At 36.9% G+C, this 15,508-nt stretch overlaps 1 protein-coding gene across 2 annotated transcripts; it reads left to right on the top strand.

Annotated features, from left to right (window-relative positions):
- The first annotated feature begins 2,912 nt into the window (after positions 1 to 2,912).
- On the top strand, positions 2,913 to 14,916 carry btk (Bruton agammaglobulinemia tyrosine kinase). Of its 2 annotated transcripts, none has more exons than XM_047353345.1 (19): positions 2,913 to 3,011; positions 5,765 to 5,810; positions 5,918 to 6,076; positions 6,178 to 6,282; positions 8,752 to 8,833; positions 9,008 to 9,139; positions 9,229 to 9,284; positions 9,372 to 9,559; positions 9,793 to 9,855; positions 10,025 to 10,079; positions 10,186 to 10,265; positions 10,559 to 10,686; positions 11,192 to 11,263; positions 12,815 to 12,986; positions 13,083 to 13,302; positions 13,439 to 13,503; positions 13,588 to 13,706; positions 14,216 to 14,373; positions 14,454 to 14,916. In XM_047353345.1, the coding sequence occupies exons 3-19, from the start codon at positions 5,936 to 5,938 to the stop codon at positions 14,523 to 14,525; spliced, it is 1,908 nt and encodes a 635-aa protein (XP_047209301.1). In that variant the 5' UTR covers positions 2,913 to 3,011; positions 5,765 to 5,810; positions 5,918 to 5,935; the 3' UTR covers positions 14,526 to 14,916. The 2 variants fall into 2 exon arrangements, with proteins under 2 accessions (XP_047209301.1, XP_047209300.1); XM_047353344.1 differs by having other exon boundaries at positions 9,229 to 9,287.
- Positions 14,917 to 15,508: the final 592 nt, after the last annotated feature.

Below are 15,508 nucleotides of genomic sequence, written 5' to 3'. Positions count from 1 at the left end.
TAAAAAAAAACAAGACTTGGTTTGAGAACAAGACATGAGCATGAGAATGTTTCCGCGACGACTAACTGAACAGGTGTGTATACAGGTCCTTCTCAAAATATTAGCATATTGTGATAAAGTTCATTATTTTCCATAATGTCATGATGAAAATTTAACATTCATATATTTTAGATTCATTGCACACTAACTGAAATATTTCAGGTCTTTTATTGTCTTAATACGGATGATTTTGGCATACAGCTCATGAAAACCCAAAATTCCTATCTCACAAAATTAGCATATCATTAAAAGGGTCTCTAAACGAGCTATGAACCTAATCATCTGAATCAACGAGTTAACTCTAAACACCTGCAAAAGATTCCTGAGGCCTTTAAAACTCCCAGCCTGGTTCATCACTCAAAACCCCAATCATGGGTAAGACTGCCGACCTGACTGCTGTCCAGAAGGCCACTATTGACACCCTCAAGCAAGAGGGTAAGACACAGAAAGAAATTTCTGAACGAATAGGCTGTTCCCAGAGTGCTGTATCAAGGCACCTCAGTGGGAAGTCTGTGGGAAGGAAAAAGTGTGGCAGAAAACGCTGCACAACGAGAAGAGGTGACCGGACCCTGAGGAAGATTGTGGAGAAGGGCCGATTCCAGACCTTGGGGGACCTGCGGAAGCAGTGGACTGAGTCTGGAGTAGAAACATCCAGAGCCACCGTGCACAGGCGTGTGCAGGAAATGGGCTACAGGTGCCGCATTCCCCAGGTCAAGCCACTTTTGAACCAGAAACAGCGGCAGAAGCGCCTGACCTGGGCTACAGAGAAGCAGTACTGGACTGTTGCTCAGTGGTCCAAAGTACTTTTTTTGGATGAAAGCAAATTCTGCATGTCATTCGGAAATCAAGGTGCCAGAGTCTGGAGGAAGACTGGGGAGAAGGAAATGCCAAACTGCCATAAGTCCAGTGTCAAGTACCCACAGTCAGTGATGGTCTGGGGTGCCGTGTCAGCTGCTGGTGTTGGTCCACTGTGTTTTATCAAGGGCAGGGTCAATGCAGCTAGCTATCAGGAGATTTTGGAGCACTTCATGCTTCCATCTGCTTAAAAGCTTTATGGAGATGAAGATTTCATTTTTCAGCACGACCTGGCACCTACTCACAGTGCCAAAACCACTGGTAAATGGTTTTCTGACCATGGTATCACTGTGCTCAATTGGCCTGCCAACTCTCCTGACCTGAACCCCATAGAGAATCTGTGGGATATTGTGAAGAGAACGTTGAGAGACTCAAGACCCAACACTCTGGATGAGCTAAAGGCCGCTATCGAAGCATCCTGGGCCTCCATAAGACCTCAGCAGTGCCACAGGCTGATTGCCTCCATGCCACGCCGCATTGAAGCAGTAATTTCTGCCAAAGGATTCCCGACCAAGTATTGTGTGCATAACTGTACATGATTATTTGAAGGTTGACGTTTTTTGTATTAAAAACACTTTTCTTTTATTGGTCGGATGAAATATGCTAATTTTGTGAGATAGGAATTTTGGGTTTTCATGAGCTGTATGCCACAATCATCCGTATTAAGACAATAAAAGACCTGAAATATTTCAGTTAGTGTGCAATGAATCTAAAATATATGAATGTTAAATTTTCATCATGACATTATGGAAAATAATGAACTTTATCACAATATGCTAATATTTTGAGAAGGACCTGTATATGGAGTGAAAACCAGGTGGAGCAAGGAGACAGATTAACTTGGACAGGTGAACCGAATAAACTTAATTGACAGACAGAACAAAACGTGGCTGCGGCAAAAACATAGACTTTAAATACAAACAAAACCAAACTTGACAAAACATGAACAAGACGACAAAACTAAAGCATGACCAGGAAAATAACAGAAGCATGATTCAAAATCTAAGAAGAATAATAACAAAAGAATGAGTCAAAACCTTAACTGTGAAAAACATAAGAAAAACCAGAAACCACAAACCAAACAACCCCAAATCATAAAACCGTTACAGAGCACTGTTCGCTAAAACCAGCCGCCACAGAGACAGTTTCTTCCCCCAGGCTGTTTCTCTGTTGAACATTCAATAGAGTACAAAACAACAGAATACAGATGTTGCAAATGCACCTTTTTATATGTGTATATTGTACATTGTAAATATGTATATTCTGTAATACAAAAACAAAACCAAAGAGCAAAGTTTACCGCAGTCAAATTCCTTGTTTGTATGCACGAACTAGGCAATAAAGCTGATTCTGATTCTGATTCTGAATACAGGTCTACAGGTAAAGAAAATGACTGATGTCTCTTGTTTTATCTGTAAAAGCTACAGAAGTTAGAGCACAACAGTAAGCACATGCTAAATAAAGTAATTCTTATGGGCAAGGCTCCCTTAGTTTTCATGTCATGAATGAAATATTTCTGAACAGCCAATTTGGTCTTTAATGCACCAAAGGGGTAATTGTACAAACCCTTTTTCAGACAGCTGATGGACAGTGCTTAACAGCAGGTTGGGATGGGGCAGCACTGCTCTTTACAGGCTGACACTTATATTCTCTCTCACTCTAACTGAAAGGACTTTAAACCATAGAAATAGTATGACAGAAGCTGTTTCAAAACCTTACCTGGAAAAAACCTTGGTATAATATGTCCTGTAAAAGTGATCATTAATATGTTTTTTATCTCTTCCTTTCATAGTTATCAAATTGGCAGTAGACCAAACAAGAAAACTTCTCAACCAAAAGTGTAACTACGCACTGTATCCAAATAAGGTACTCTGAATAATGTTTAACCCGCCTCTGACTTATCACCAAAACTGTCCAGAAGGCTGATATGAAAATGAGCAGGAAGAAAAAGAGGAAGTAAGCCAAGCTGATTCCTCTTTGTGGGTGTGTTTTAAGTTCTTGCATCACAGAGTATCACACATTTTATGAAAAGCAAGCAGAAGGTTTATGTCACAGCTTTTTGGTCCTCGGCATCTGTGCTGTATTCGTCTGATGCTTTACTGTTTTCAGGTGCTGGGGTAAGTGACCACTCTGTTTAAAATGCTGCACTGCGAGGTCAAGGGGGTATTTTTAGTCATTTGTTGTTTGAAAGGGTGAAAATTACTCAAGATGTATGAAGATACAGCTGATTGCTCGAGTATTCAACTCAAACCTGACACTCATACGTTTTTATGCAAATCCTAAATAAAATCTTTGAAATTCTTTAAACATTTGCAATAAAACTGCTGAAGCATGTTAATTATTTGGGCGTCTCAGTGAGTTGCATGTTCATATAACTACATCTGATGACAACATACTGGTTAGACTGATCAGATAGTAGTTTCTTGTGGTTAGAGTCTTGAGTTGAATTCTGCCAGTAGTGACATCTCTAGAAAAATAATTTCACAGATCAACTGAAAGTTAAACTGATCTCAATTTATGTTTCTGAACATTCTTTTCTGTTTTATATTTGCTTACTGAAATTCTTTATGTACTCATCTGTAAAGAAACAGCAGGAAAGAAACATGTACATTCCTGTTTAACCAATTGTTCTGAGCTTTGGCTTTGGTTGCTGACATTCATTAGTATTTATTTTAAACTGCTTGTTTCCTATAGACACATTTCTTGTCACGATATAAGAAAACTTGGTCACACAAGTTAGAAATTGAGATAAAATGGCAATGCAATTTGTTCTATTAAAAAGAAAGAGCATGTATTGATATTTATTTGTGCTAACAAAGTCTACAGGCTGAGATTGGGTATTTAAAGTGTGCAAATAAAATTTTTTTAACAGCAACGTCAGGTAGAAGTACCCAGGGTATCTGGTTTCTTCTCCCTTCATATTTCAGTGCAACCCTGATGCAACTTCCTTTTTTTTAGTTTGCCTGTGTCAGCCACCGTGAGTCAACTCTCTTCAGAAAAGACGAAAAAAGTCCCCTTTTTGGTTGCAATGGTGTTCTTTAAATTATATCTTACAGTTTAGGTTAAAACGCTCCAGATTGTTACAGAGCAAAGAGACCGGAATCTGATTATCTGAGCTGCTGGGTAAGCGGTGTGAAAAAAACAATGGTGGTGGCAAATGAGGAATGGGTAAACAATGTTTCTCAGAATGGGGAACATCGCATTCCAACTGTGACGGAGCAAACAGGGCTAATGAATACTGTCTTTGCTGCGCTGTTAAGAAATGTCACCAATCTGGTAGTAGCAGAGTAACTGAGGCTTCTGGCAGGGCTACTGTTCCAGTTCAGATGATAAAAGGAAGTGCTTGCAGGCCCAAAATAGGCTTAGACTGAAGTGCAAACACATCTGACAGAGACTCACTCACTGTGAGCTTTCAGCTATGTGATGAAAGCCTGAGGCTGACAGTTAACCAGCTGCCACCGTGAGACACATGCAGTGTCTCAAGCCAGAAGGGGTCAATTCAGTTTTGGTTCTGCAATGGTTTCCTCCAAAGCAGCCTTTAAAACACATTGACCATCCCTAAAGTAAATCATTTAATACCTTTAGATTAATTTTTGAGTCATGTATACATCTACAATTCTATAACAACAAACCCCAATTTAGCATACATAAAACAATATTTTATATTTTTTCCAGAACATAAAAGTGTTACAAGGTCAATATGGCCAGTTTGCATTTCACCTAAAAAGTCAACACATCTATTTTGGAGGTGAAAGTTTCAGTTTCTGTGTTGCAAGGTGGCAAAAACAATGAACAACAGAGCAGCTATAAACTATTAGTTAAATTTAGTCTGTTTATTATGCATCACAGTGAATTTGTGTAAAAGAAGGACTGCCTTGTGATATTTTATATGAGGTAACTGAAAGTGAACACATTTCATATCTGTAAACTACAAGAACCTTCAGGAGATAGAGTTCTGGACCTTTGAATCTGACATTCTGAATTTGAAGTACAGGCTGTTTTTTTCTGGTAAAAAACAAATAAGTAGATTTTCCTATCATGTTTAAAATAATAAAGAAAGTCAAGGAAAGTTTATTTGCGTAGCACCATAAATACATTCAAAGTGGTTTACAGGAAAACAAAGAGAAAGGGATAAGAAACATTAAAAACACCAAAAAAATTAAATAAACATGAAATAAATAATAATAAAATCCCCAGCCAAGGGAAAGTGAAAAATTAGCCATCTTTTTGATTATTTCTAAAAAGGCAGCTAATTCTGCTACCATCACATGTTGGCTGTAATTTTTATTGTCCCATTTTGTTTATCCCATTGTGGTCCCAATGTCAAAAACACTCATCTTTACTATTTATGGATATCGACATCATAGTATGACACATAAAACTTTCCTACCAGAAACTGAGGTTTGGTTGGTGTCAGAAAAAGAGAAAACTGACCAATTTTTTATTACTCTTTTTCTCAGTGATTGTATGTCTTTATTATTTTATATATGAAACACAACTTTCTGCTCATCTGATTCTTACCTCAAACAACTATTCCAATTTAATATTTAAATTATTTCACTTCTTCCTGCACCATGTATGTTTTTGCCACAAGACCAATATAGATAAACAAGAACTGAAAATAAACATTTTCAAAATCATGATTTTCAGGGGGGGTTTTTTAGACATTTTTTAGAGTGAACATTGCCAACACAAAGTCAAATTTTACATCTCTGCTACATTGTCCCAGCTGAGGAAAACAGATATGCCACGGGGGGGAAATGCTGGAAACAAAGGGAGCTGCTTGCACGAAAAGCAGAGGTCATGCAAACTAACAGTTAATCAGTTACTGATATGCACTCGTGTTGCCCATTTCTTCCTCTCTTTGCAGATCTCTCACCTGTTACAGCAGCGTCACCCTGACTCCATTAAAAGAGGTTAGGTTGATAATTTCTGTGGAAGGAACTGTAGGTGCTGAATAAGAAATATGACTATGACACCACCTAAAACGACTGTTAACCATCGATCACTTGTTTCTTTGTAGATTAAGCCATATTGAATCATGTCAGACATTAAATTGGAAGAAATCTTCATCAAACGATCTCAGCAGAAGAAGAAGACCTCTCCTCTGAACTACAAGGAGAGGTGGTTCATTCTCACTCAGGAAAAAGTAGCCTACTATGATTTTGATTCTGAGAAAGGGGTATGAACCTGAAGACAAAGTAAGTCATTTTTATCTTGCGTTATTTCTGGTGGCAACTTTAAACCTGTGCTATTGTGTTTTTCCTCTCATCTGTTGAGCAGAAGAGAAAAGGTTTAAAAGGGACGGTCGACCTTGAGAAGGTTAAGTGTGTGGAGACGGTTCAGCCAGAGACCAATACCCCACAGGAACGCATGTATGCTTTCCAGGTAGATATTTCTTTTCAACGCATTTAAGTGAATATTTTTTTTTAAATGTAAATCAGATGATCAAGTCCACTTGGTTTACTTTTTGATTTATTCAAGCATCTTCAGGTTTCATCTGTTGAATTATCATCAAATTATAACCAGCTACCTTCAAGATGCAATATGACAGAAGTTGTTAACTGTTGTTTTTTTCTTGACAAACTAAAACTGCAAGTGTCTGATTTTGTGAAAGTGAATACTTAAAGTTCTTAAAGAAGTGAAACTGTGTTAGATATCAAGGGGCTTTCAGAGACATTCCAGGTGCTACTGTTGTTTAGTAATGAAAGTAAGGTACCATGAACCATCGGAAAAATCTAAAAATATATCTCCTGAATATCCAGCGAACGTACAAGAAGTAAATTATAAAAATTTTACATACATTCTCTAGGTAAAAGCTCATGTGTACTCTTCCTTGAAAGTCTCTTTAAACTGTGGGGTTATTCAAGGCTCAGTACTTGGTGCACAAATATTTTTATTTTTTGTATTTTCCCTAGTAAGTATTATTCAGATTTAACTGATACCACTTAAGTTATCTAAATTACCCAACTGCCTGAACTAGATAAAAGACTGGATGGCTGATAATTATTTTTTTAATATCCATTGAAATAGAAGCAAGCAATTAGGTCCCTTTGTAAATCTACCAATTTCAGTGTTCGTAACTTAAAACGGACCTAATGCTGAATTCATCAACCTATCTCACGATCTTGCTTCTTTCAGTTGTGAAACTTGGAGCTATTGTGTCATCCAATGACTTGAAATAATTCTGCATGCATTTGGTTCTTCACATTTAAACTACTAGTCTATTAGTTTAGACTAGTGTCTTCCTTAAAAATAGACAAAGCTTCTCTTAATTGTTTACATATTCAGTAATACAACTCCTGTTTTACCTTGTCAACCTGACATGGAAAGCAGTGAGTGGAACCTTTAGTCTCTTGTTCTTTCTGGCCACAAAACCAAATTTTGTTAGGTATTCCCAACCATTCAGACTATGGATTTTTATGAAGTTTATCTTTTACCTTGTACAGTACTTTGTGATTATGCGTGAAAAGCCCTTTCCAAGTTAAACATTTATTTATTAATTCACTTGATATTTTAATGCAATGGTTTTCAAAGTTTAAAAAGAATTTACAGATGGTATGACTTGAAGAACCTTTAATGTTGCAAGAGGAATTGAACTCTTTCAGGTTCCATTATGTCAAAAGAACAGAAAGAAAGAGAGAGAATATCTATAGAAGTTGAAATTCCAAGTGGGAACGTTTCTCTCCAACCCCTACCTCAAAATCCAAGCTGGTTGCCTTGATATAAAACATTGTGACGTCTTTTGCAGTTTTGTTATCATGTATCTCATTAAATCGGTCTAATATACAACTTCCTTCAATAAACGCGTTGCCACAGTCTGGGTCAATTTGCCCCTACCCCAACTCATTCCCACATTTCATACCCAAACACTACTGTTTAATCCCTTTCCTACTTCCATTTCATACACATAAATAAACCATATCTATGTATTTAGACCATTTTAAATTACTTTAGTTTCCTTTATAGTTATTGATTTTATGATTTCCACAGCAATATTTAACAGTGCTCAAATCTATCATATAATGTGATTTAATGGGTAATTATATTCCGAAAACTTTGTATTACACTCTGTTTCCATTTATTAAGGTTCTGATTCAGTTTGCACTGCTTGACTCTTATGAAATCTGAAAAATTATGACCCCTGACGAAACCAAATTACCCTCAGGGGTTCAGACTCCTCATACTAGTAGATCTACAGCGCTGAGGAAAAATATTTCCACCTTTACATTTATTCTGGTTTCACTTTTTTGTCACCTTTAAATGTTTTATGTAATCAAACCAATTTTAATATCAGAATGAAATGAAAAGAATAACAAAAAGCAGTTGGAAAACAATAATTACTGATATTAAGGGAAACAAAATTATGCAAACTAACCTGACCATAAGTGAAAATATTTGGCTCCCCTTTGAAAATAATTGCGATTAACCAAATTTTTCGATAGCTGAGTTCAATGTTGTAAGCCACACTAAGACATGATTACTGTTCACTTAAATATGACCTCTCTGACGACATGAAGCAGGCCAAAACATTTCCAAAAGCAATTCATAATAATCCGATTGAAAAAAAAAGGATTAAGAACACCTTAGAAACAAAGACAATGACATCTATTAGTCTGGAAAGGATTACACCACTGGTTTTTGAATTTGGAACTGGTTGAGTTACTTCAGATGTAACAGAACCCAGCATAACCAGCCACCAGCACATACTCCTGTTTCTATGCTGTGAACTATGCTTAAAGATTATGATTAACAACTTCTTCAGGGTACTATTAAAGGCAGATCCAAATTCAGCTAGTGGTACTAGAGCAAGTGTTTGAAAACTGTGGTCTTAATGGATTCTGGTTTTTGCCACAGATCATTTATGATGAAGGGCCGTTGTATATCTTTGCAAAAACTGAAGACGTTCGGACACTGTGGATAAATGAACTAAAAAAATGTGAGTAAAACACAGTCACACTTGTATCTTGTGTTTATCTGACAGTCTTTGGTGTCCATATCTCAACATCTTTTAGCTTGTGTGACAGGAGCTGGATGCCAATGCAAATGCATTTTATGCAAATGTCCTGTGCATAAATCCATGCGTGCTAATGTGACCATTTGTTGTGCATAGTGGTCCGCTTCAACAAAGATCTGATGCAGAAATACCATCCCTGTTTCTGGGTGGATGGGGTGTGGCTTTGCTGCCAGCAGGAAGTTAAACAAGCTATGGGTTGCAAAGTTCTCGAAAGTTCTACAAAAAATGGTGAGAACAAAACTTTTTTCAGGGTTGAAATAGATGTGAATGAAAACATGAACGTTTGACATTTTTAATCCTCTATGCATTGTCAACAGGTTTTCAATCGACATTTCGACGAACGTCCAGGAAACCACTTCCCCCAACCCCAAAAGTGGTACACCCTGTCCGTTTAGATTCACATTCACCGCTTACATACCATAGTGTTCTAAATCTATAAAACAATCTTATATTGTTTCAGGAAAAGCTTGGTCGCCCTTTGCCTCCAGAGCCTCCTGAGCCGCCGGCCTCCTCTGCAAGCATGACTGTAGTAGCTGAATATGATTACACACCAGTGACCCCCCAGGACCTGGAGCTGAGGAAGGACGAGGAGTACACCATCCTGGAGAGGTCTGACCCCAACTGGTGGAAAGCCAGAGACAAATACGGGTGAGACCTGCATTTACAGAAAAACATTTGCAACCTAATATAAAACCTGTAAAAGCTTCTTCACCCTTTGAGCTATAAAAATAAGGAAATAGGACCCCTTAAACAACACAATGAGTGAAAAAGGAACAAACTATCAGAATACTTTGAACTTTAAAAATAAAATGCATTAGGCTTCCAAAAACCAAATTTTTTGTTGATGATTTCACACTATTTTGGACATATTTTTTCTGCAGAAAAGAAGGCTACATACCAAGTAATTATGTTGTGGAAGCAGAAAGGGGGCTTGAAAAATTTGAGTGAGTACAAATATACTGTTCTGTCCACAAACTGGTGGTTGATGTTGTACATTCCTCTGTTTTATTCGAGAGTTAGCTTAATTGTTTGAATTATCTGAATTTCCCTATGTAACTATTTGGTGTATCATACATGCTGCTAACAAAGTGATTATGACATTTATTTTCACAGCTGGTACTCCAAAAACATGAATCGTAGTCAAGCAGAACAGCTTTTAAAATCTGAGGTAAAAACAATAACTGATGTCCAACAATGCTTATTAATCTATATATCCATATATGTACTGTAAAAAGTTTTAAAGTTATAAAGTGTGAGCTGTTTTCCATTCTCAGAACAAAGATGGAGGTTTCCTGGTACGAGAGTCAAGCAGGGCCGGAAAATACACTGTGTCTCTGCTCGCCAAAAGTGGCGTGTAAGTAACCTCACGGGGGCTGAAACACTACTACCATAGTTCATCCACAGGCTCCACTCATGCATAAACCTATGAAAAGAAGAACTGTACATAATGAAAGCGGAAACTGCAGGCCACAAAGGGACGGAGATGTAAATTATTCATGCAAAACTTGGGTTAATCTGTCAGCAGAACTGTTTTTTTTTTTGTTCATCTAGTCTGAAGCCAACTGTGGATAACAGAGAGGAAAGATTAGCTGCACCGCCATAAATGATACCTGACTTCTTTATGTGATATGTTTATTTTCTCCACAGAGAAATGGGTGGAAGTTGCAGGCATTATAACATCTGCACAACACAGCAGGGCCAGTTTTACCTGGCAGAAAAGCATCATTTCCAAACTATCCCAGAACTCATCAACTATCACCAGCACAACGCAGCAGGTTAATACTACATCTGCTCATAGTGACGGCCAAAATGACTCTTTTTACAAGCAGTAACTATTCTTACCAAACATTTATTACAAAGTAACTTGAAATTCACCAGTAAGGCTTAACCTGGTTGATATTGATTTCTGGTTTTTTTTTGGTACAACCTTCTGTTACCAATTCTGACTGATTACAATTAAAAACTGAAAGGACGATGAAACACCTATTTTAAAAAAACAGGCACACTTTAAATCAATTTAGTTTATTTACATAGAGTCACTTCCCAACTAAAGTTGTTTTCGGGTGCTGTAAATATAAAAACAATTATCAACAAACTTAGACTGTATTTCACTGAGATACTGAAAAACATTTGATTTCATAAACACTAAGTCAATTTGACAAACTGAACAGTAAAATCAGCAGACTGTAGGCACACTTATATTCCCCTATTTTGTTTTTTGGCACAAAAAAAAAGTCTATCTAACTTGCTAATGTGGTTTTCTTTTCCCCCCATCTCCAGGCATGGTCAGCAGGCTAAAGCACATTGTATCTAATCGCGCACAACCTCCATCAACTGCAGGATTGGGTTATGGTAAGAAGAGTTTATTTAAAATATAATTAATCAGTCAAGGTTAGTAAATCACCTCTCATATCTCATAAGATATGTATTGTGCTCTATTAAAACACAGCAGTTCCCCAAATTAATGTTAAAAGCTAAAGGTACAGATGACAACAACTTAAAAAAAAAAAAACTGGGGCAAAGGACAAACTGGTTGACCTGAAATAACTCCCAAAAAGTACATGTTAACACTTTTATTATTTAGGGGTAATGTTTTACACCATTCTTATTTGTTTAGTTTATTCTCTGTAGAAATAATGTTACTAGATCAATGGTTATTGCTTTATAGTGCGTTCACATTATACTCAGAGGTTGGATTTTCCGAGTTCCCAGACAGAAAAACAACAAAAGCCTTCCTGAAGTCGGACTTCTTGAGGTTGCCAAGCACACAACATAGAGATAAATATATTGTTATCAGCTCGTATAATAGTTAACACCAAAAAACTAGAAACTCCAGCTGCTTTCAGAACATTCGACACAACTCCGAGACAACTTGAACACAGCACAGCTTCCCACAACCGTTGCACTCTATAAGCTGGACGCATTAACACTCACTGCTTAAGTTACTTTCATTATAATTTACTGGCTGTGTATTAAAAACATCCTTAGAGATGCTACAATGGAAAACTACTTATTAAATTCATTTCTTCTTCTTGGGTTTTTTGGCATTTGGAAACCAGCTATTTGGTGCATTACCGCCACCAACTAGTGTTGGAGTGTGGGTCAAAATGGCCATTTCATTTGAGTATGTTTAAAAGAAAAAGAAAAAAAAAACTACAGTTTTCTAATTAAGCGTGTCATTATTTGATATTGTAATAAATATTGGTAACATTAATTTCTTCAATTATTTTGTAAAATGTACACCGAGTCAAAGCTAACTTTCACCTTGCTGAGATTTCCTGTTTCTTCTTTCTTCCTCATACTGCTGACAGTGAACCACATGTTCCACTGATTCGTTTGTTCCATAATAGTCCCATCTAGCCGAAATATGTTTCCCTAACATGAATGAACACACTCATTTTCGTTTTAGTTGCCAAAATGACAGAACTAACATTTCAGTTGAGCTAGCCTCCCGCAAAATGCTAATACTAGCCAAGAAAAAGAAGTGAAGATTCAGTTTCAGCTGTTATGTCTTTCATTTCTGTCCTCTGTAACAGTAAAATATTTAAAAATGTTGTTAGCATCCCAACTTATGAATAAAATATTTGTGTTTTGCTGTTGTTTTTCTCAGTTTGCTGTTCTTTAAAGTTCATTCATAATTTACCCACCTGCTAATGCATTTTATGGTGGCAGGTGTCAAGGAATTTAATGTTAAGTATTAGTTTGTCATGAAATAAAAAGATTAACATATGCCTAAACAGAAAGTTACCAATATTTTATCTAACTAGCTCTTTAGACCTTCTGTCTTGTGGTCAACTTTGTTCACATCTCTTAGCAAGGGGGCTAAAAATGAGGCATGTCAAATTTAGTCATTAGGTTTTGCTGCCAAGTTAAAACCCCTACAATGTATGTTGCTTTCTTCAGGTGTTTGGGAGATCGACCCTCGTGATCTCACTTTCATCAAAGAGCTGGGAAGTGGCCAGTTTGGAGTGGTGAAGTATGGAAAGTGGCAGGGCCAGCATGATGTGGCCATAAAGATGATTAAGGAGGGCTCCATGTCTGAGGATGATTTCATAGAAGAAGCTAAAATTATGATGTAAGCCCAAAATGTTACACAGCTTGAGGCAGGCTATACCCCATAAATGCTTTTAGAAAAACCTACTTAATTTCTTTTTTATCTTGCTCAAACAAGGAAGCTTCGCAATGAGAACCTGGTGCAGCTGTACGGCGTCTGCACCAAACAGAGACCTATTTATATCGTGACTGAGTTTCTTGCAAATGGCTGTCTGCTGACGTACCTAAAGGAGGGGCTGAAGCAGCACCCAACATCAGTCCAGCTTCTTGAGATGTGTAAAGATGTTTCAGAGGGCATGGCCTATCTTGAATCACAGCAGTACATCCACAGAGACCTGGTGAGAGACAAGGACTTACTGTTATGCAGTACCAAAACATCACTAAATTCCAGTTGGGGATAGGATAAACCACAGTTTGGTATTACATGATAATGATTACACTTGATCCAGAATGTGTTGTTTGTTTTATCTTTAGGCTGCCAGGAACTGTTTAGTAGATGCTAACGGCACAGTCAAAGTGACTGACTTTGGTCTGTCAAGGTAAAGCATTTAATGTGTAACAAAATTAAAAAAGAGACACGTGAGTGTTCAGTGTGACGTTAAAATCCTTTCCCATGCCCCCAGATATGTTTTGGATGATGAGTACACAAGCTCAGCAGGCTCAAAATTTCCAGTTCGCTGGTCACCTCCAGAAGTACTGCTATACTGCAAATTCAGCAGCAAGTCGGACATCTGGGCTTATGGTGAGAAATCTGAGCTCTTGCTTTATTTTTATTAACTGCCACTGAAATAACAAGTAATGTAGTTTTAAATTTTAAAGTGATTTTGATCAATTGTTTATGAAGGTGTTTCAGACTTTTAATTTGGGCTTTTACCAGGTATTTACCTGATTATGGCAGTATCTGGTGCAGTGTTTGCATAAATGATTGAGGTTAGAGACAGGATGCCAGTTGATACAACACTGGCTTATCCTTTGAGTTTAGGAGCATTTTTGCCCGGTTGATTCAAACGTCCGAATTAAGTAGTTTTACAAACACTGACAAAAAATGTCTGAAAATTGTCAGGTACTAAACTGACAATGAGGGAAAAGGTGTCGAAATGCAAAGAAAGACTTTGAAGCTTCAGAAAACCAGGAAAGTTACTGATCAAGATCACTTGATGATGACTCAAGACTTTTGGAAAGCACTGTTTCTGAATATTTCTGACTAATTAATTTTGAATTTTTAAAATGTATCCCTGTGTTCTTTATCAGGGGTTTTAATGTGGGAGGTGTACACTCTGGGGAAGCTTCCGTATGAACGGCTCAACAACACAGAAATAGTGGATCAGGTGTCCCGAGGCCTGCGTCTTTTCCGTCCACAGCTGGCCAACGATAAGGTCTACAGCATCATGACAAGTTGTTGGTGTGATGTAAGCTCATTTCCTTTCCAACTTTAAGCCTCAGAACATAAAAAAGACTCTATTAATCTCTATTTGCTTTTGTTTTATAGAAACCAGATGAGAGACCCACCTTTCAGGAGCTGGCATTTAATGTTCAGGATTTGCTTTATGAGCTCCAGTAGACCTGAGAATAATTTATGAACCCCAAAGGAACTCTCTGGTCTTCAGAGATATGCTCCCTTATAGGATCCTGGAAAGATAGAGCTTCATTAAAACAATTGAAATCTTAAATGTGGGGTGAGCAACATTTTATCTGGAATGTGAATAGATTTAATGCAAATGTCACTTTTAGTCACTAGCTTTTACATGACATTAATAAAAATGCATACATGTGAACCATACTTTAGATTTTTTTTTTATTTTACTGAAGGTCGCTTAATTAAAACATGACATTTTTGTTTGTTGTACTTTGTGAAATCATTGTTAACACTTTGTATGTGAAAATAAGCTTTGTAAGCTAATACGTGTTGCACAAATAAACACCAAGTAAGAAGGGCTTGGAAATGTATGAGATATAATCTGTTAATAATTGGACTATTTTCAGTTTATACATAAGCTATTTGCATATGAATGTTTAAACAAAAAACTGGTAAAAATGGTTAACAAATATAGAAACAAATATGGAAGCATAACTGAGCTCAAAACGATTCCACCCCTGTAAAAAAACATCCATCCATCCATCCATCCATCCATCCATCCATCCATCTATCCATCCATCCATCCATCCATCCATCCATCCATCCATCCATCCATCCATCCATCCAATGCTTTCCACCCAAAAAAATACAACAGAATGCATAAAACATAAAAAATATTTTTATATTGTTTACATATTTTTCCAAATCATTCTCTATTTTTATAGTATTACTATAGTACTGTAAAATGAAACAGAATAAAAGATATTATTTCATAGAATAGCAAGTAAAACACAAGTAAAAGATTTTTAAAAGTTTGGGCAAATTATGAGTAAGGTGAACATATTTACATTTATATACATGCAAAACAGGTCTAATGTATACAGCATGACCACCTCAATTTTCATAAAAGCTTATGTTGTATAAAAGAGGAGCAGATAAATGTGGATAAGACCCCTTTATTGGATAGA

The sequence above is a fragment of the Girardinichthys multiradiatus genome, chromosome 23, assembly GCF_021462225.1.
Source record: "Girardinichthys multiradiatus isolate DD_20200921_A chromosome 23, DD_fGirMul_XY1, whole genome shotgun sequence".
NCBI lineage: Eukaryota > Metazoa > Chordata > Actinopteri > Cyprinodontiformes > Goodeidae > Girardinichthys > Girardinichthys multiradiatus.
Note: the sequence above shows the minus strand (reverse complement) of the source record. Positions and strands in the feature narration are given on the sequence as shown.